The sequence below is a fragment of the Eptatretus burgeri genome, chromosome 11, assembly GCF_056783735.1.
Source record: "Eptatretus burgeri isolate ZD-2024b chromosome 11, Ebu_testis_v1, whole genome shotgun sequence".
Taxonomy (NCBI): domain Eukaryota; kingdom Metazoa; phylum Chordata; class Myxini; order Myxiniformes; family Myxinidae; genus Eptatretus; species Eptatretus burgeri.
Window position 1 is genome coordinate 100,395,094 of NC_140971.1, and position 22,331 is coordinate 100,417,424.

At 43.8% G+C, this 22,331-nt stretch overlaps 1 protein-coding gene across 15 annotated transcripts in view; it reads left to right on the forward strand.

Annotated features, from left to right (window-relative positions):
- RELCH (RAB11 binding and LisH domain, coiled-coil and HEAT repeat containing) overlaps positions 1-22,331 on the forward strand; it is a 169,256-nt gene that overhangs the window by 108,446 nt on the left and 38,479 nt on the right. For all 15 annotated transcript variants that reach the window (XM_085847659.1, XM_085847661.1, XM_085847664.1 and 12 more), the window contains 6 exons: positions 1,015-1,063; positions 1,180-1,265; positions 1,379-1,485; positions 13,256-13,355; positions 13,453-13,535; positions 22,113-22,176. In XM_085847659.1, coding sequence (XP_085703785.1) covers positions 1,015-1,063; positions 1,180-1,265; positions 1,379-1,485; positions 13,256-13,355; positions 13,453-13,535; positions 22,113-22,176 — 489 coding nt within the window. The remainder of the gene's footprint in view (positions 1-1,014; positions 1,064-1,179; positions 1,266-1,378; positions 1,486-13,255; positions 13,356-13,452; positions 13,536-22,112; positions 22,177-22,331) is intronic.

The window sequence follows — 22,331 nt, forward strand, 5'->3', positions numbered from 1 at the left end:
GTGGAGTGAATTGGCACTGAAGTTGGAAAAAAATAAAGGGGATGATCAGTGGAACACGAACATACATTGCAAACTGGGATGTTTAAATTTTTTTAAGTCAGAGCTACATTTAAAGACATGATGTGAAGGATGCAATAAAGGAGAATTAAGAGAATGGAGAAAAGAAACGTTGTAACAGTTGGACTTTTTAGACATGAGATGAAGTAAAGGTCAAATTGAAACAGCCCTTTTAAGAAGAAGAGTTGTGATTTATTGTAAAATCCATGGAACCACACGTGTGAAAGAGGAAGTTGAAACATTTGATGAGACCTGTAATTTTTTTTTTGATAAAGTAAAGAAATGGCTGAAGAAAAAATTGTGAAGGTGTATGGTGAATGTGGGTCAGCAAAGTAGAAGGAAGATGGTAGATCGGCAAAACAGGAAGGAGGAAGAAGGGTCAGTACAGGACGTCACATGGTTACTTGGGGTGTAAGGTGAGGAGGGAAAAGGTTTTTTGGGTTTTTTGTATTTTCTTTATATTTTAAGACATGAGAGAGATGGTATAGTTTTGAGGGATAGAAGGAGGGTGAAAGGAAAAGTTGAGAAAATAAAAACTAATGGCAATAAGGAGAAAATACAAATAAACATGATTGTGCACATGGAGGGTAAGATGGGTAGGCCTCAGTGAAACCCGATATTACAAACTGACAAATGCACACCAAATTAACACAAGTTTTGAAACAAAACCGAACGAGGGACATGCAGTAAACATGGAGGCAACAGAATAAACGGTCAAAACGTGACAAGCGATGACTGGAAAATTCACATACTTTGAGGAAAACTTTGAGAAAGTCGACAGAGACCCTTGGAGAGAACAAACCATCGCTCAAAAACCTGTACCGGAAGTGGGTGCCATTGTATTGTTGATCCCATGTTGTACACGCTGCACACAAAACAATAATTTATTTATTTCATGCAATTTGGTAAGTAATCCAAGATGCTTTGTTGATTTATGTTCAACCTTCCTATTCTCAGGTCAAACCACAATTCTTGGAAGTGTTGAAACTGTCAGCTGAACCAGTGGGTGAGTTTAAAAATTATAATTCACCTTTAATTTTTAATCTTCCAAATTGGTCAATGTACTGTAATTCACCTGCATTACATTGTGTTGGCTCGAGGTCATGTACCTGCTCTTTCTAGGCCCTTCTCTCAGCCAAGCGGATCCAATCTTGACCAAGGCGACGGTTCCCATATATGCAACAGGAGTTTTAACATGTTACAATCAGGTAAATGAGATTCTAACCTGTTGTCACAACACAATGATGCAAGAACTCAAGCAGAAGAACTAAACGAGGCAACCTGATTTTATATGTTAATTGGGTTTTCCACCTCATTCCAGGAAGAAGACAGAAAGCTTTTGACTGGATTTCTTGAAGATTTATTGATGGCCCTCTCACTCACTCAGGCCTCTCTTGAGAGCATAAAAGCAGCTTTCTTGGAGCTGGGGTAGGTGATCATAGGATATTGTTGTTTAGTAGCTTGTTTATGTGATCATAGGATATTGTTGTTTAGTAGCTTGTTTATGTGATCATAGGATATTGTTGTTTAGTAGCTTGTTTATGTGATCATAGGATATTGTTGTTTAGTAGCTTGTTTATGTGATCATAGGATATTGTTGTTTAGTAGCTTGTTTATGTGATCATAGGATATTGTTGTTTAGTAGCTTGTTTATGTGATCATAGGATATTGTTGTTTAGTAGCTTGTTTATGTGATCATGGGATATTGTTGTTTAGTAGCTTGTTTATGTGATCATGGGATATTGTTGTTTAGTAGCTTGTTTATGTGATCATAGGATATTGTTGTTTAGTAGCTTGTTTATGTGATCATAGGATATTGTTGTTTAGTAGCTTAATTATGTGATCATAGGATATTGTTGATTAGTAGCTTGTTTATGTGATCATAGGATATTGTTGATTAGTAGCTTGTTTATGTGATCATAGGATATTGTTGTTTAGTAGCTTGTTTATGTGATCATAGGATATTGTTGTTTAGTAGCTTGTTTATGTGATCATAGGATATTGTTGTTTAGTAGCTTGTTTATGTGATCATAGGATATTGTTGTTTAGTAGCTTGTTTATGTGATCATAGGATATTGTTGTTTAGTAGCTTGTTTATGTGATCATAGGATATTGTTGTTTAGTAGCTTGATTATGTGATCATAGGATATTGTTGATTAGTAGCTGGGGTAAAGCTAGGGCATCAGATATTGTTTAGTTGCTTCCTCCTCAAGAGGATTGTGTGCGTGTGTGCTCGTGCATGTGTGTGCGCCCACTAATGAGTGAGTGCATGTTTTTCTCATAATTATAGAATCAAAAACTTTTGTGTTTGTAAGTAATCATATCCAGACCACAGGCAAACATTAAACAGACATTACTCAATCACCACAATCTTCTTCCCCCTCCTCCTCCTCTTCCTCTTACTCCGCTTCTTCTTTTTCTTTTTTTTCTTCTCCCAAAACCATAACTCAATCCTCCAATGCCCTCATGTGTCCAAAATAGGATGAGCCTTTGCTTGGTAAATAAATGAACAGGACACATTTCCCTTTTTCTTGAAGACATTTTGGTGCCACAGAATTGAACTTAAAAATAATAAAAGAAAGCAGCAGATAGAACAAACTGCAAACACTGTAATTATTCCATTACCTTGGTACCTTCACACATTAGCTCTATTAATCTACCGTATCGATTAATTGTCATTGTATTGGAGGACATTTCCTTTCATCACTCATAATGATATTAAATGTAAAGAACAAAATTGTAATTTATTCACATCTACAAGTAGAGGAGAATTGAATATTTACTGAGCTCGTTCTCAGACTTGTGCGACTATCACTCGAGGTCTTTCAGCCGGGCCGGATACTTTGGAGTGGCTGTACCAGGCTGACCAACCAGCTGTTGAGTTAGATGTCGGTGGTGTTACTATTCCTTTTGCTGATCCTCCAATCAACTGTAATCGCCTTTGTTTGTGGAAACTCAGGCTATGGTGAATCAGTTGAAAAGGGGTAAAGTTCCTGGGATCTGTGACATCCATGCTGAACTTCTCAAGGCTGGTGGAAATGCTGCACTTGTGTCGTTGCATGCAGTTCTGTGCTCTGTTTGGAATACAGGTATAATCCCATCTGACTGGAAGAGGGTCTTTGTTGTCCCTCTCTGGAAAGGAAAGGGTGATCGCCAGGACTGCAACAACTATTGAGTGTTGTTGCTGCTCTCAGTCCCGAGTAAGGTGTTTGCTCGGATAATTCTTCATCGGGTTCACCACTGATGTGGATTTTTTTTTAACCCACTTTGTTTTGATCATTGAAGGCTTCTACCTGGCCGATTGTGGAATCTTATTTGACTTCAGACAGAGTTTAACGTTTGTCTGATTTGGTTATAAAATCCTGCATAAAACCCATTGACACTGAAAACCGATGTCCACACAAGTCCTTCCTTGTGAAACAATTTATTTTCTAATTATCCACCATACACTTTTCACCCTCATACAATGAACTAAAGAATCCCCATTGATTGCAATATTATTTGGTTCTATTTCATTTATTCTTACTTTAGTTAACAGTTAGACCAACCCGATTCAATTCACTTCCACATTACATCAGAGAGTTTTATTCTAACTTGGTACTTGGTCAGTTCCAAGGAGCACAAGCCACTGAGATTCTAATACTTCCTCAGGTACTTGCACTGAAACAATTTTACATTTCAAAGCATTTTATACTTTCATGAGAGAGTGGTGGGGGCTATCAACCCAGACTGCAGACGTGTCCTTTAGACGAGAAGCCACTTCGTACATTTCGAGGCAATGGTTCGCTGTTATCAGCTCAGGTCACTCCGCTCCAGACCAAGACATTTATCATCATTTCGGGCAAAAGTCTCTTGGCCAGAAAGGATAGCCAATTTAACTTGTAGCATGAAAGTTACATTTCGAAAACTCCATTTGTTACAATTTAGAATACATTAATATAAATTTTTCCCCCACACTCCCCCGTTTTTTTTTTTTAAGGAAAATTTGAAAAAACTTTCTTACACGTGATTACCCTGTCCCATTCCTGAAGGAGAAAAGATTTCCATTATCAAGTTCAATCAACAATGGCAGTGAGTTCTCATATCAGAAAATGAGTGAGTTTCCATTTAATTTATGGCCTGTTCATCAGCATGTGTCACACATTGAAAACATGCTACCCAAAGTCAGAAGATAAACAGGTCAGGGTGTGGATAGAGCAGCACCCAACGGGAAACACAATCGAAGCACTCCTTGAGCTGAGGAGAAGGTAGATGTGGGCAAGTACAAGTTTGGGCCGGACACTGGGTTGAAGGAGACGAAAAGGAACACATGTTGTAAACGACTCGCAGTGTGGAACTCCAGGCCTGTCATACATTGAAGCAACCACAGCAAGTTCATGATGTATTTGCAGAGCGGCAATTGAGAGTGTGGCTGAGAACATTCCTCCACGCAGGCACCACACAACGCTGACGTTAAGACTTTGCTCAACCTTCTCCTCAGTGGGTTTTTTTCTTTCTTTTTCCCACATTGCTCCATCCTATCTCCTCAGGAAGGGGCATGATCACGTGTTGAATGCTCAATCACCAAAATCTGGGTTCTCTCATCGTCCAATCTTTGTGTGGAAGTTCTTTCCAAGCTTCATTTCGACGAAATCGTACATTTCATAGTTTAACTGCATTCAACACTCCGAAACAAACAAAACCAAAGTTAACATCGAGTAAACATCATGAGCTCATGTATTTCCACAAGACTGACAAACGTTCTTCCAAAGCATTCAACTTGCATTATCAATATTTTATCTCTTTCCTTATTATTTCCCTAAATGACAACTAAAATATACAGAAATCTCAGTTGTATCTGTACTCAAAACATTCATCTCATTTGCTATTTCCATGAAAAAGCAAACCGTCTTTATCAGGGTTCCAATTTGCGATCAATAATACTTTTCACAAAAATATTCCATCATTTATCCCAAAATATGAAAGTAATCTATTTCTTCAAGAACCAAATCCAAATCGATTTTGCACCGTTACCATTTAACATTCACATCTGCAAAACAATTTAGTTTCATTCACAAATAGTTCCAGAGCAACTGCCATTTTTTATTTATTATTATCTTGATTTAATTCTCAGTAACTTTTCCTTATCCTCAATTAACAGATTAACAAAGTCCTTGGGTAAAGGATTCTGAATTTTAAATCTCAAAACAAAAGTTTATATTAATTACAACTAAAAGAAACATGATGGTTCCTTCCCAATGAGTTATTTTCCCCCAATTTTCTATTTTTATGAGCTTAGTCTGAAAGTAACTCACACAGTTACCGAGCTGCAGAGACTGTCCTTGGCTGCAGAGCGTAAAATGTCTCAAAAATTATGTTTAACCAATCTCTCTAAAACGACACTGAATTCCATCGACATTTTAAATCTCTGACATTTTTCATCTATCCACTTCTCTCTCACCAAAACAGCAAACATGCTGCCATTTTTCCAACTCACATACACAAATCATCTCTCACTTCCTCTGACCTTCTCAATTACGAATCCATTTTCCTTTATCAAAACAAATAAATCATTTTAAACAGTTGTACAAAAATTGTCAAATCACTTGTCAAATCTGTCATCAGGCGAATATCATTTAAATTGCAGCTCAAACACTCTGTCTACACATGTAGCTACACCCTCCCCAAATATTATCCCAGTCTTGGGGAAAGCATCTTAAACTTCAGACTAATAAACATCCAATCTCTCTTAAACAACTTTTTGGTCAAAACAATAAAATATTTCCTTTTAAAATCCATAAATGAAAAATTAAATCTTCAGCATCTATCCAATTAAATCATGAATTTACCTTGACTGAATCGATCAAAGGGTTACACTGGGTGTTTGCCATTGCCTTCCCAGCACAAGTTCAGGCAAGCTCAACATTCGCAGACAAATAAAACAATATGCCTATTTCAACGTCCATCCGAGGGAATCATCAATTATCTGTGAATCGCCCCACGTGATAAACATCATCAAATCATTAAAATCATTCCAAATCACGTTTCTACATTTAAATCACATCTTTTAAGTACCATGGTTACAACTCAGATCAAATCTTCGAAACATTTCTGACACGTCCTCAGAGCTTGCCCAGCACTTAAACCTGCCAGGTTGTGTAATTACAAATCATCACAATGCCAGCGAGAGCTCAACTCCCAAGACTTCACATTCCGAATATATATATATATATATATATATATATATATATATATATATATATATATATATATATATATATATATATATATATATATATATATATATATATATATCCCACATTCACAATTGTTATTTCAATTTATTCAAACTCCCTATGGTTTTTAAATAAAACTTCAACACTTTTTCCCGAAATGGACTTCACTTTAAACAGATTCAGTGGAGAGGGTGCGCCACAAACAACAAGGAACAGGAAGTTCTCTCCACATCCGGTGGGAAGAAAAAAGAAAAACTCTAAGACAGGCAAAACCTACAGTTTAGCATTACTCTGTCATGGCTTCAACACGCACACACACGAAACAGCATTGCATCTCATAGACTCGCGTGTGATCACGTGACAAATACAAACCACATTTCTATCTCATTTTAAAGTCATTGCCAACGGCATGCACACTTCGACACAATAGCCGCCATCCTCTTGAATCTGCATATGAATCGAATTTCACACTTAAAGCTAAGACTCAAACACAGACTCAGTGTCAAGACATGCCATCCCCCACAGATCCAGTGGAGGGGGCGAGTTGCAGTGTCGCAGCTTGCGACCTTCGCGTGGAAATACAATGCCAAGAATGCATAACATGCCAACCCAAACAGACCCACAGCTTAATTCAGCACGAGTTGAAATATCGTCAAAATCCCAACAGAACACGTTTCATTGCAGTGAATATTGGACTCGCACAAGTTTCATTTTTTATTCTCAGTAACACATGCATCTCAATGCAAATCACCAACCATGCTCCCAGCCGGTCAATCGTCTCCTGCACTCTACAAAACGTTTCGTGCAAATCATTGCATTTACAAATCCGTAAACCTCCACACAATATAATATAACAACCTCACTGCCAACAAACTTCCAGTGAATTCAATGAACAAAAAGTAACTCTTATAACTCTTACAAACAGGTAACATAATATTTATCTATTTTAACCCTATCTCGGCGTCTCAGCCGTGTCCTCGGCCTCTATCTTGCAGCCGGTCCGTATCAATGCAAACATGTGGCATGTCGCTTCATCATGCCCATTTAATTACTCGTCTGGCTCCTCATCGAGCCTCTTCTTGTCATCTGACTCCTCTTCTTCTCCAGCACTTTTCTAAAACAACTACAGTACTTATCGCTTACTTTAAAACAGACTCTATCCGCTGGATCCTCTTCTTTCTATCAATAAAATTATCTGACAATGAGCTTTTCTTTGTTCAAAATGCGTTACCTGCTGAGAGCGCTCTCCCTTACCTTCGCTCAAGCACTTGTTCCTCCAGGCACTGCCTCCGGCAGATTAAGCACCTCCGGTCATGAGCACCGCACCAACGTCGGTTTGAATCCGAGTCACGGCACCAACTGATGTGGATTTTTTTTAACCCACCTTGTTGTGATCGTTGAAGGATTCTACCTGGCCGATTGTGGAATCCTATTTGACTTTAGACAGGGTTTAACGTTTGTCCGATTTGGTTATAAAATCCTGCATAAAACCCATTGACACTGAAAACCGATGTCCACACAAGTCCTTCCTTGTGAAACAATTTATTTTCTAATTATACACCATACACTTTTCACCATCATACAATGAACTTAAGAATCCCCATTGATTGCAATATTATTTGGTTCTATTTCATTTATTCTTACTTTAGTTAACAGTTAGACCAACCCGATTCAATTCACTTCCACATTACATTAGAGAGTTTTATTCTAACTTGGTACTTGGTCAGTTCCAAGGAGCACAAGCCACTGAGATTCTAATACTTCCTCAGGTACTTGCACTGAAACAATTTCACATTTCAAAGCATTTTATACTTTCATGAGAGAATGGTGGGGGCTATCAACCCAGACTGAAGATGTGTCCTTTAGACGAGAAGCCACTTCGTACATTTCAAGGCAAAGGTTCGCTGTTATCAGCTCAGGTCACTCCGCTCCAGACCAAGACATTTATCATCATTTTGGGCAAAAGTCTCTTGGCCTGAAAGGACAGCCAATTCAACTTGTAGCATAAAAGTTACATTTCTAAAACTCCATTTGTTACAATTTAGAATACATTAATATACATTTTTTCCCCCACACCACCATCTTCTTGAGCACCGGTGCACGGATTTGTAGTCAGGCTTCACGCCAAAGAGGTCAATAAATGACCATATCCTTGCTCTTCGGGTCTTCACCGAACACAGATGAGAGTTTCTGCAGTGGCTGCTTGCAACCTATGTCGATCTCTGCAAAGAGTTTGATTCATTGAATCAGGAAGCCCTCTGGAGGATTCTCGGTCTTCGTGGGGTGCCACCAAAACTGATCAATGTGATGTCTGAACTATACTCGAATTGAGAGTGGTGTGAGATGTGGTGATACCATCTCTGACTTACTTTCAGTCGTTACTGAAGTTCATCAGGGGTGTTTATTGCCCCCACTCTTTTCAGTGCTTGTGTGGACTTGATTCTGGGGAGGATGTTGGAGAGATCAAGCTGTGGTACATTTTTAGTAGTGTCAAGATCTCTTACCTTAATTTACCAGATGATGCAGTCATCTTTGCAGAGACTCGAGATATCCTTTTGGGGGCCCTTAAGGTGCTGAATGAAGAGTTGGAGCTGCTGGGATTACGTGTTTCCTGGGTCATAAAATAAAATAATCCAAGCTTTCAATGACATCTTGGATTCTGCTACCTTGTCTGTACCTGTTTGTGGTGAGGATGTTGAGGTCACGGGGAGATTCACTTACCTTGGCAGTGATATTCATATCTTTGTTGGCTGTGAGCCAAAGGTCAATAGATGTTTGGGTCAGGCCTGGGGTGACATGGATTCCCTGGATCATGGGTGGTGCTGTCGGTACCTATGCAGGAGGAGGAAAGGCCGAGTCGTCATGTCCTTGGTGCTTCCAGTCTTGCTCTCCAGATGTGAGACTTGGACTCTGGCCAAGGAGTTGAGACAGAGACTTAACTCCTTCGGTACTCGGTCTCTTCAGAGAATCATTGCCAATCGCTGGTCGGATTTTGAGAATCCTTGCACTGCTCCATGCACTGCTCTCACTCCCCCACACCCCCAGGAATACCTCTGGCTTGGGCTTCCCCTCCACTCCCACCTCATGTTTATATGTGTACTGTACCGTCCACCGAACAGTAATGACTCCATCTACACCTCACTATCCGAAAACATGGACCATCTTCTATCTTCTCATCCAAACTCTATTCTTCCTCTTATGTGGTGACTTCAATTGTCATCACGCCAGTTGGCTAGGTGTGGGTACCTCTCTCACCTGCCATGGCACCTCAGCAAAAGCTTTCTGCGACTCATTGGGACTGACTCAATCGGTCAACTTCCCGACCCGGATCTCAACCAATGGTACTCCATCTCTTCTGGATCTGATTTTGACAAATTTCCCTGACAATATCTGCTGCTCTTCCTTCGCTCCAATTGGTTCTTCTGACCACGTCCTTGTTAAAGTGGATATCTCTCTGGCTGTTATCAGAGAACCACCTCACCGCCGTCGAGTCTGGCATTTCACTCAAGCCGACTGGCAGGGTCTCCGAGCAGCCATCAAACTTACAGACTGGTCTCCTATCACTACTTTCTCAAACATCAACTCATCTTGGGAATTCTTTCAAAGAAAATTGCTCTCCCTCATGCACAGATTTATCCCCTCTCGTGTTCAGTTGTCTTACCCTTCCTCCCGCCCTTGGTTTACTGAAGCTTGTGGCGAGGCAGTTGTCCTGAAACAACTTGCCTTTGCCTCATGGAAAGCAAACCCAACTGAGGGCAATCTCAGTTCTTTCCACAAAGCTCAGAACAAGTGTGTATCTACCCTCAGGAGAGCCAGAAAACAACATCTTTCTCATCTCAAGTCTGAACTCTCAAACCTCTCTCCCTCCTCAAAATCCTGGTGGCGTTTAATCAAATCTGTTTCTGGTGTATGTTCCCCCTCCATCCCCTCCCTTACCTCAAATGGCCGCACTGCTGATTCCACACGTGATAAAGCTGAATGTCTAAACTCAGTGTTTGCAGCTAAATCTTGTGTCCTAAACCCATCACTATCTCTACCCACTTTACCCAGTCACACCCAACTGTCCCTGGACTCTGTATCCTTTTCTCCTGACAAGGTGGAGAGCTTGCTTTCAAACCTCGAGTCAGATTCTGCAACCGGTCCAGACGGCATCAGCCCACGTGTCCTCAAAGCCTGCTCTTCTGCTCTTGCTCACCCTCTCTCTGTTCTATTCACCCTCTCATTTGCCCCAAGGTCATCTGCCATCTGCTTGGAAATCTGCTAACATCACTGCCCTGCATAAAAAAGGTGCAAAAACAGATCCCTGTAACTACAGACCAATCAGCCTTCTCTCAATCATCAGCAAGGTTATGGAATCCATCATCGCTTCAGACATGAAATCCTTCCTCTTCTCCAATGGCTTGATTTCCAATCATCAATTTGGTTTCAGACCAGGTCACTCTACCCTGGATATGCTGCTTCTGCTCTCCCATCAATGGATGGAGGTCCTCAATGCCAGACAGGAAATCCGAGCCGTATCCCCGGACATATCACGTGCTTTTGACACAGTCTGGCACCCTGCCCTACTCACCAAGCTCTCTTCCCATGGTATTCAAGGCCATCTCCACTCATGGCTCGCAGACTTCCTCTCCTGTCGCAGTCAACGTGTGGCCCTAAATGGAGTTCTTTCATCCCCTCTTCCTGTGGAGGCTGGAGTTCCTCAAGGTAGCGTTTTGGGCCCTGTTCTTTTTCTGGTTTTCATCAATGATCTCTCGGACTCTCTGGAAAATCCTCTATTTCTCTTTGCCGACGACTCCACCCTCTGCCGTACCATCTGTCATCCCTCAGACCGGCAAGCAGCAGCTTCTTCGCTCACTGCAGATCTGGATAAAATCACAAACTGGTCCAACACATGGAACATGTCTTTCAATCCAGACAAATCTCACACTCTCACTATGTCTCTTCGAAAGGACCGTTTAGGAAACCCCCCCATCCACTTTCTCAACAATCCTCTGGAAGAAGTCTTTTCTTTCAAGCTTCTGGGTCTCACTATCTGCCATGACCTTTCCTGGGAAAGTCACATTTCCAACCTCGCCTCAAAAGCCAGTCGCCGACTGGGAATCCTCCGTCGTGCAAAGTCCTTCCTCGGCCCTCTTGAGCTCCTGAACCCTTACAAAGCTTTTGTCCGTAGCCTGATGGAATACTGCTCTCCCCTCTGGGCTGGTGCTCCTGCCTCCCACCTTTCTCGGCTTCACGCTGTCGAAACCAGGGCATTTAAGATCATAGGCATCTCCCGCAATGAAGCTGAGTCTTTGGGCCTCTCACTCAATCACCGCAGGTTGGTCGGTGGTCTTTCTGTCTTCTACCGACTCCTCTCCAGCCTTGCCCCCCTGCTCTCTCTGCGATTTGTCCCCACCACATTTCCACAGGGCGCTCAAGGTCCGCCAACAACCCCCTTCTGGTAAAACTACCAAAATCACGAATCACTGCTCATCTTCACTCTTTCATTCCTCTTTTTTCCCGCCTTTGGAATAAACTTCCTCACTCTATTCTTTCCCATTCTTCCCTCCAGGCTTTCAAAACAGCTGTTCACCACCACCTCTTATCTTCCCCCATCCAAATCCTCGATCTTTTCTACCCCCGATAATCCACCCAAGCCCACTTCCTTCAATTCTCTTGCTTTCCTTCCTGAAAGTCCCTGTAATGTCCATCTTCTCTTCGCCATGTTCCCCGTCCCATCCCCATCCCTCTCCCTTCCGTATCCCACAGTTCACCTAATGTGTCTGTTCCCCACTGTTTTGTCCCTTCCACTCCCGCCCCTCTTGTCTCATGCCTCGTTGCTGTGCATTGTGTGTTAGCTCTCATACGAGCCTCGACCAAGGTATACAAAAAAAAAAAAAATCCTTGGCTATCGCTGGTCGGAGACTTCGGAGAATCCTTGGCTATCGCTGGTCAGGTTGTTGAGAGCGACTCAGGTGAGATTTGTTTCCTGTATCGTCCGTGAGCGTCAGCTGTGGCTGTATGGGCATGTGGCTCGCTTTCCTTATGCTGACCTGCTCACCAGGTTATCTCAGCGAGGGAGCCCCGTGAGTGGAGGAGGCCAACGGGCCGACCACGTGCCTCATGAAAAATCAGCATTTCATGATCAGAAAAATCATGAAAAATCGGGTTGCAGCAGGTTGATCAGCATCTCAATGAGATGGGCATTGGTCAGGCATTTTCCTGGGGGATGGCCGGATGGAGGTCCCTAGAATACTGGTAGAAAGTGGACACAGCGATGCGCTGCTCCTGCGCATGCTTCATACCTGACCTGACCTGTCAGGGGATAAACTAAAAATGAAAGGAGTTAGTGTTAACATCATACAGGAATTTGGTGATGCCCCATCCGGAATATTGTGTGCATTTTTGGTCATTTTTGGTCACAAGTCAGGACGGACATAGCTGCCATAGAAAGGGTTCAGTGCAGGTCTACTGCATTAATTCTGGGCCTAACTCGACTCAGCTATGAGGAGAGGCTGAATGAGACATGGCTTTATACTTTAGAAAGGAGGCATTTACGATGGGGCATGATAAATGTTTAAGATAATGAAGGGAATCGACAAAATGAGTACAGAAGAGTTCTTCAGCACAATAGGCAGTGATGAGACCAGGGGCCATAGCCCAAGAGTAAAGAAAAGGAGAGTTAAGATGGTAGTGAGGCAGGGGTCTTTCACTCAGAGTAGTTAATGCATGGAATGGTCTTCTTGGAAAGGTAGTAGCAACAGAAACAGTGGATAAGTTTAAATTGGAATTAGATAGCCTGTATAATTTACGTGCCATTTTTGTCTTTGCACGTGGCACAATGCAAGTGATTTAACCACTGTGTCCTGCCGGAGGAAGAGTATACTCTGGGTGGGAAACGATGCCAAAGCTGAAAATATAATGCTCTTGCTCCCAGAGAGAGCGGGTATGACTCGTGAACATAAATGTTAAAAGCCTGTGCTGATCTTCTCAATTTTTGCCAGAGCTAATCCGGCCTACCATGAAACCTTGCTGAACGTTTTGTGGTACGGTGTGGTACATACGTCTGCACTTGTGAGACGCACAGCAGCTACCATGTTTGAGGTGGGTTCCTTGTATATTGCTGTTTGCTGCACTCTATTTATCTCTCACACAGCTGGCTTGTCACTCATTGCTCCTTCCTGCATTTTTATGGTTATAGTTGCTTGTGAAGGGGGTCCACGAGTCTCTGGTGGCACAGAGAGTCGTTCCAGCTCTTATCACACTGTCAACTGATCCAGAGATGTGAGTGTTGTGCTGATTAATGTCTTAATGTCTTAGTTGTTACCCCACGCAGGGGAAGGCAAAAGCAGGGTTCAACAATTTGTTCATGTTCGTCCGTCCACCCGTCTGTCTTTCCAGTTTATGATCGAGGAACAACTTATTTAAATTGAGTGTTACATTTTGAACACGAATCGGAATATGAGTAGGAAGACATGTTTCTCGTTTTCCCATACTTTGGCTCTGAATTCGTCCTGACCACACATGTCCAGAGAGGAGTGAGATAATATTTTTACTCTGTTTGCCTGCCTGGCAGTGAAACAAAATTCAAAATCATTCCAGACAGGAAACTTCCTCTTTTTAAGGACGTTATAAAGGACATAAACAACAGGCACGAAGAACTAATGTAACGTGTTGGATAGGGTGATGTAAGAGACACGAGGTAAAACGGTGGTAAAATCTGTAATTTATTTATTTATTCGCCTCACCATTTTTTTTTTGTTGAATTATTTACTTGAACACAAGAAAACACAAATCATGCACCTTCATAATACTTCCAAGAACCTGCAGTTTTTCAATACTTGGGACATTTCTATCGGGTGGTGTATGTGATTGGAACTGTCAAGCACAACCCCTGAGACGTAGGCGTGGCATGAGAGAGTGCAGTGTCGGGGTGAAGAAGAGGCCCACCGATATGGCTAGGTATAATACTGATAGACGCTGTGTACTGTGATCACTAAAGTCTTCATCTCCTAAACTGTGAATCAACATCATCTTGTTACAGTGTATAAGAGTGATGTATGAGACTGCTTCAGCAGTGCTAAACTTCCGGGGTTTTTTGGGGGGTTTTTTAGCAATCTTTAAAATCATTATTTTATTTAAAATTGAAGTATGTACTTTAAACACTGCACAGGATATCGTGTTCTTTGAACTGCCTAGTTCTTAAAGCAATCATGTGTTTTTGGAGTCGATGCCATACTTTGTCTTGCCAAGTATTGATTGGAACAAATATACATATTGTTACGGATCCCGGGCTCGAGTTTCGCCACGAGGGGAAGCGCAAGATTCCTCCCAAACACCAGGTCCTGAGGCCACCAGGCATGAATAACTTTGTGCTCCACTGGGTTGTTAAGCAACCACAGACACCGATTGGTACTGCCAATCCTGGCAGGGTTTCACTGCTTTGCGTGCTACCTTACCTGTGGACAGCCGCACCAAGAGGGGTCTTGTGCTCTTGATGCGTACTTGCATAACTTACCTGATCAGGTGCAGCCAAGCAGAGCTGCCAAGTATGCACCAGCTAAGAAGAGCCAATCGGTGGGGTAATACTTCCCGGCTACACTACGTACAGACTATGCTGGACCAATAGGGAAAAGACGCTACGAGCTGGGTACATTTATAACAAGCGGCTTTATTTATAAGAAGTGATGCAAGGGAAATGCAAATATTTACAAAAGCAACAAGACAGTACAGAATTTACCCTATTCTTTACAACTTCTTCAATCTTAACTTGTACTATGCAAAACAGGCGCCATCAGAAACATACCCCGAGGGAAGGTCGAAAGAAAAGAAAGATGAGGAAAGACGAGACGTTAGTGACCTCTTTTGTACCTGGCACGGCTGATGGGCCCATGCTTCGCAGTCACTTAGAGGGAGGAAAACTGAGGATGTCTTATGGTGTGTGGTCAGACGAGGTACGATGAGGTGCTGGTGTAATGCGGGTGAGGTGCAGAGAACAAAAATGGAAAGAGATTCATATCTGTGTGGTCGCTCTGAAAAGAGCGGTTGTTCGGGACTTGCTCTTGCCAATTGCTCTTTTGCGTCCACTGCAGACGAGGTGGAAAACAAGACAGAACATGTGAGAAGATAGTCCTAATGATGTGTGAGGAGGTCTGTATGTGAAAACACATTTAAACTTGGCCCGAATGAATGCGCTCAGCAGGACGCCAGAATCGCTCGCCCACTCGCGCTGCGCTCCACCTGCTCTGTTCCACGAGCTCCATCCGCTTGTTCAGCTCCACCTTCCATCTCGTACCACCGACCAAGCCAAAAGCATTCTGTGTGTCTCTCCCCACCCCACCCCCTTGCAGGGTATTTTATCATTGCTTGGCAAGGGAGGAGTATAAAGTCAGATCAGAATGGACGGTATGAGGTTCCGATTGCCCCCATTGGTGCACAGATGCTTCCCCGTGTTGGTCCCGCCCATGTGAGGACTTGGCACCGGAAATGGCCTCATTCGCTCTGCGCATCGCCACGTGACTTATCTCCAAGATTAACTTGCGGAGAGGGTATCTGGTGGCAATCTCCAGCCATGAGCATGCACTGGACACCAAATAGAGGGCCGTAATTGAGCGGAGCGCGAGGGCTATTCATGTGATGTTGAACGGATTCTAGCGCATACTTGCGCTTCAAGCGACATGCCAAAACGTCCCAAGCATAAGCATCTGCAATGGTATGTGGCACCCATTGTTCCCCACCAGCTTCAAAGGGCAGTGGTGGGCGTCCGTGGTGGTGACTGTGGTTATTGCATTCGTAGTGGTGATATAACAGTGAGTTATGGTGGGGTAGTTGAAGTGTCATAGCGGTTGTGGTGATTAATGGCGAAGGTAAGCAAGCTTGGGTTGATGTTAGGATTTTTATAAAGGTGTTGTGATGGTTGTAGAAAAGTAGCATAAAGGTCCGAGTCTGGAGAAGGTCTGAGGTGAACGTCTGTTTGATAATGGCGTGACATTTGAATGGGAAATGATGCGCATATGCAAGTAACCTGCCTGTTGTTGTAGTCTGCATGCTTGCGTGAAGGAAATGAGGGGTTCGTGGGTGAAGTAAAATAAAATAGATAAAAGCATAAAGAATGGCAATAAAGACCTGCCGAAAAACCCTCGCAATGTATTTTGTCCCATAAACGCACGAGACAGTCGGGAAGGGCTATCTTAAACGAATACTAATCAAATAACTGTCTCAGAACCACGATATGTTGTGTGCCATTGCCTGTGTGGGTGAGCACTGGCTTCACAGAACCACAACAATATATTTACTGCAACCAATGGTTCATCGCAAATGAACATCAGAACATCAGTCTGGCATTTCACTCAGGACGACAGGTAGGGACTTCAATCAGCCATCAAACTTCTACAGTGGTCTCACATCTCTACTTTCTCTGACATCAACTCATCTTGGGAATTCCTTCAAAGAAACTTGCTCTCTGTCATGTACAGATTTATCCCATCTCGTCTTCAGATGTCATACCCTTCTTCCCGCCCATAGTACACTGAAGCTTGTGGTGAGTCAGTTGGCCTGAAACAACTTGCCTTCACCTCATGGAAGGCAAACCCAACTGAAGGCAATCTCAGTTCCTTCCACAAAGCTCAGAATGTGTGTGTGCGTGTGCGTGTGCGCGCGCGCCCTCAAGAGAGCCAGAAAACAACATCTCTCTCATCGCAAGTCTGAACTCTCAGACATGTCTCCCTCCTCCACATCCTGGTGGTGTCTGGTAAAGTCTCTTTCTGGTGTATGTTCCCCCTTCATCCCCTCCCTCACCCCAAATGGCTGCACAACTGACTGCACATGAAAAGGCTGAATGCCTAAACTCGGTGTTTGTTTATAAATCTTGTGTCCCAACCCCGTCACTTTCTGAACCCACCTTACCCAGTCGCACCCAGCTGTTCCTGAACTCTGTGTCGTTTTCTCCCGACAAGGTGGAGACTGTCAAACCTTGACTCCGATTCTACAACCGATCCAGACGGCATCAGCCCACATGTCCTAAAAACCTGCTCTGCTACTCTTGTTCACCCTCTCTCTGTTCCATTCACCCTCTCATTTGCTCAAGGTCATCTGCCATCTGCTTGGAAATCAGCAAACATTACCGATCTGCATAAAGAAGGTGCAAAAACAGATCCCTACAACTTCAGACCAATCAGCCTTCTCCAAATCGTCAGCAAAATTATGGAATCCATCATCATTTCCGACATTAAATCATTCCTCTTCTCCAATGGCCTGATTTCCGATCATCAATTTAGTTTCAGACCAGGTCACTCTACCCTGGACTTGTTGCTCCTGCTTTCCCAACAATGAATGGAGGTCCTCAATGCCAGACATGAGATCAAAGCCATATCCCTCGACATATGTGCTTTCGATATGGTCTGGCACTCCACCCTCTTCACCAAACTCTCTTCCTGTGGTATCCAAGGCAATCTCCATTCATGACTTGCAGACTTCCTCTCCTGTCGCAGCCAACTTGTGGCCCTGAATGGAATTCTCTCATCCTCTCTTCCTGTCCAGGCTGGAGTTCCTCAAGGCAGTGTTCTGGGCCCTGTGCTATTTCTTGTTTTCATCAATGATCTCTCCGACACTCTGAAGAATCCTCTTTATCTCTTTGCTGATGACTCCACCCTCTGCCATGTCATCTGTCATCCCTTACACCTGCAAGCAGCAGCCTCTTCACTCTCACTAGATCTGGATAAAGTCTCAAGCTGGTTCCAACACTTGGAACATGTTTTACAATCCTGACAAATCTCACACTCTCAGAATCTTTCTAAAAGGACCATCTGGAAAACCCCCCATCCACTTTCTCAACAATTCTGTTAAAGAAGTCCTTTCATTCAAGCTTCTGGGCCTCACTATCTGCCATCAGCTTTCCTGGGCAAGGCACATTTCCAATCTGGCCTCCAAAGGCAGTGGCTGACTTGGCATCCTCCATCGTGCAATGTCTTTCCTTGGCACACCTGAGCTCCTAACCACGGACAAAGCTCTCGTACGAGCCTCGACATTTCCAGGCAAAAAATAATTCCTTTCCTGTAGTAATTCTCTGCAGACTACTGTAGTATATGAGAGTACAACTCTCATATACTATAGTTCTAACTGCAGCATTTTTGCCTGGGTTGTAGATTTAAAAAAAAATCTATTTATCTTTCTATCAAACTGTGTGCCTGCGGACTTCCTTCTGCAGTTGGGTTAAGTCTTTTTTCGGAGGTTGGTTGCAGGATTTGCACTTTGGCCACCGTAAAACCCTTCACTTTGAAAAACACTAAAAACGCAAAGAAAACTTAAAACCCACTCCGCAGGAGTACCTCCTGTGCAGCTTCCCTTCGCAGGGCAGATCACTGGATGACAGGATTGGGGCAAAGCCTTCGGGACCCCCACTCCTTGATGAGAGGAGGAAAACCACGGGGTAATCTTCCCGGGTTGGATTGCGGTAGAGTGTGTCAGGGTGGTGCTGAGGTGTCATCCACCAGACAGCGGTCTCCTTTGATTAACCTGAGGCGATCCCTTTGGGTGGGTGACTGGAATGTCCTATCCCGAAGAGAGTGTGACCACCTTTCTCTGTTATCATCTGAGTTCAAGCGTTTAAACATCGGTATTGCAGCACTCTGAGGTTCGGAGCCCGGATTGCGACGAGGTCATGGCGGGTGGTTACACCTACGATTGTTCTGGTCACTTTGATAGTTACCATGCCCAAGGAGTTGCTGTAGCTGTGTCCAATAAGCTGATTTCAATGATAATTGAGGTAGCACCGGTCAACGAACGCATTATGAGACGAAGGATTCGTCACTCCTTGGGTGTTGCTTCCCTCGTCTCTGTATATGCTCTGACTGAGACGAGTGATCTCACCGTGTAGGACACATTCTATGCCACGCTCGAGTCTGTGATTGATCAGTTCCCCAGACGAGATACACTTCTAGTCTTGGGTGATTTCAATGCATCGACTGGAACTGATCGGGATGGTTATGCGACATGTGTTGGTCCACATGGGTCTGGAGCTGTGAACCTGAATAGCACTAAGTTCTTTGACTTTGCAAGAAGTCGTGGAATTAGGGTGGCTGGTTCATGGTTTCAGCGCCCACAAGCTCATCGCTGGACTTGGTATTCCAACCCTGCCAGTGTGGCAAAGGAGATTGACCATGTGTTTGATGATGGTTGCTGGAGAATGATCCCACAACTGCAGGGTCTACCGGAGTGCTCAGTTACTCAATACCGATGACAGCCTTGTTATAGCAACTCTGCAGTTGCAGCTTAAATCCGGGAGAATGTTACTATCCCAGGCTCGGCTGGATGTTGGCAAGCTCAAGGATGACAGGGTAGCTGAGGAGTTTGCGAACAGGCTGAATGGGATTTGGGGGGGTCTGGGTGATTTGGGAAACCCTGAAGAGTTGGGGAGTGCCTTCAAGATCACCATCCTTGATGTTTCTGGTCGATGTCTTGGAACTCACCAAAGGGCGAAGAAAAATTTTGTCTCTCAAGGGACCCTGGATACCATTGACCAGAGTCACAGGGCCAGGCTGAATGGCAGACCGGAGTTGTTCAGGGAGTTGAGGCGTAAAACTGCACATGCGCTGAGGGTGGACAAGGAGGCCTATGTGTGAGGAATCTGTGAGGGGTGGAGCATCACCTGTGGTCAAGTGATTATCGTCCCACTTACAGGGGCATTCACACATTGCATTGCTCCAAGCCCTTCCCTCGGTGTACTGCAATTAGAGCGGAGGGTGGAGGGCTCTTTACAGAGGAGTCCGAAGTGAAAGCCCACTAGGCTGCTTACTTTGAGCGGCTGTCCCAGGCTGATCCACCAGCTGTCGAGGTGGATGTCAGGGGTGTTACAATCCCTATTGCTGACCCTCCAATCAACTGCGGTACACCTTCATTTGTGGAAACAGAGGCTGCGGTGAACCGGTTGAAATGGGGTAAAGCTCCTGAGATATTTGGCATCCATGCTGAACTTCTCATGGCTGGTGGAAATGCTGTACTCATGTCATTGCATGCAGTTCTGTGCTCTGCCTGGAGAACAGGCATCATCACAACTGACTGGAAGAGGGGCCTCGTTGTCCCTCTCTGGAAAGGGAAGGGTGATCGCCAGGACTGCAACAACTACCGAGGGGTGACGCTGCTCTCAGTGCCGAGGAAGGTCTTTGCTTGGATAATTCTTGGTGGGGTTTGCCACCATCCGCTTGAGCACCAGTGCCCAGAGCAGTCAGGCTTTACTACACCAAAGAGATCAATGATTGACCGTATCCTTGCTCTTCAGGTCCTCACCGAACGCAGACGAGAGTTTCTGCAGGGGCTGCTTGCAGCCTATGTTGATCTCTGCGAGGCAATCGATTCAGTGAATCAGAATGTCCTCTGTAAGATTCTTGGTCTTGTTGGGGTGCCACCAAAACTGATCAATCTGATGTCTGAATTACACACTTGTGGTGAGAGTGCTGTGAGGTGTGGTGGTTCCATCTCTGACTTACTTCCAGTTGTTGAAGTTAGTCAGGGATGTGTATTGGCCCCACACTTCTCAGTGCTTGTATGGACTGGATTCTGTGGAGGATGTCGGAGAGATCAAACTGCGGTGGGTGCATTGTTTGGGAGTGTCGAGATCTCTGACCTTGATTTCGTTGATGGTTCAGTCATCTTTGTGGATACTCTGGATATCCTTTTGGGAGCCTTTGAGGTGCTGAATGAGGAGTCGGAGCTGCTGGGATTGCAGGTTTCCTGGGTGAAATTTTTAAAATAAAAAATCCAGGCTTTCAATGACATCTTGGTTGCTGCTATCTTGTCTGTACCTGTTTGTGATGAGTCTGTACCAGTGATATTCATGTCTCTGCTGGCTGTGAGCCGGAGGTCGAGACATCTGGGTCAGGCCTGGGGAGTCATGGATTCACTGGATCACAGGGTGGGATGCTTTCGGTACCTGTGCAGGAGGATGAAAACCTGAGTCGTCAGGTCCTTGGTGCTTCCATTTTTGCTTTGCGGGTGTGATACTTGGCTCTGACCAAGGAACTGAGACAGAGACTTCATTCTTTTGGTACCATTTCTCTTCAGAGAATCCTTGGCCATCGCTGGTCGGACTTTTTGTCCGAGTGTTTGCTGAGAGAGACTCAAATGAGATGTGTTACCTGCATCGTCTGTGAGCATCAGCTGCAGCTGTATGGATGTGCGGCTCGCTTTCCTGACGCTGATCCTGCTCACCAGATTCTCTCAGTGAGGGAGTCTCGTGAATGGAGGAGGTCAATGGGCCAACCACATGCCTCATGGTGACAGCAGGTTGATCAGCATCTCAAGGAGATGGGGATGGGCCAGGCATCTGCTTAGGGGATGGCCAGACGGAGACCCCTGGAGTACTGGCGGAAGGTGGATGCAGCGACGCGCTGCTCCGGCGCATGCTCCCACACCTGGCCTTACCTTCTATCTTAAATTACTTATTTAATCAAATTTGCTCTGCCCTGTTTGCATAATCTAATTGGACTGAATCGGCAATGTCCTTGATACTCGTTCATATATATTCCTTTAATGTTATGAACTCGTTTGTTGTTATTCACCCATTTAAAGTTACAGACTCGTTTATGTTTCTACCTGTTTATTGTTATTGACCCGTTTAATGCCATACTCCTGTTTAATGTCAGATATCCATTGAATGTCATGTTCCCATTTAACATCATATACTCTTATAATATATACTCGTTCAATCTTATATACTCAGTTAATGTTGTGCACTTGTTTCAAGTTATATTAAAGTTATAGTATATCGTCGTTTCAAATTCTGAAAAAGTTAAGTTTTTTTGTTTTTGTTTTACAGTCGTGTTTCTCCTTTAAAGTCAAGTTCCTTGTACATCCATTTTTCTACAGATCGGTACGAATTGCCACGATCCCTGCTTTTGGCACTATCATGGAGACGGTGACGCAGAAGGAGGTGAGGAAGGAAAGACTAATGAAGAGCATCGCCTATCACTTGAGTGTTGTTCATTTTTTTTTTTTGGAAAATAGTTTTCTTTTCATGTGAAAAAATAATTTTCATCTCCAAAACTAAATATAACCAATAAGGATGTTCAAAAAGTCCTTGGTTAC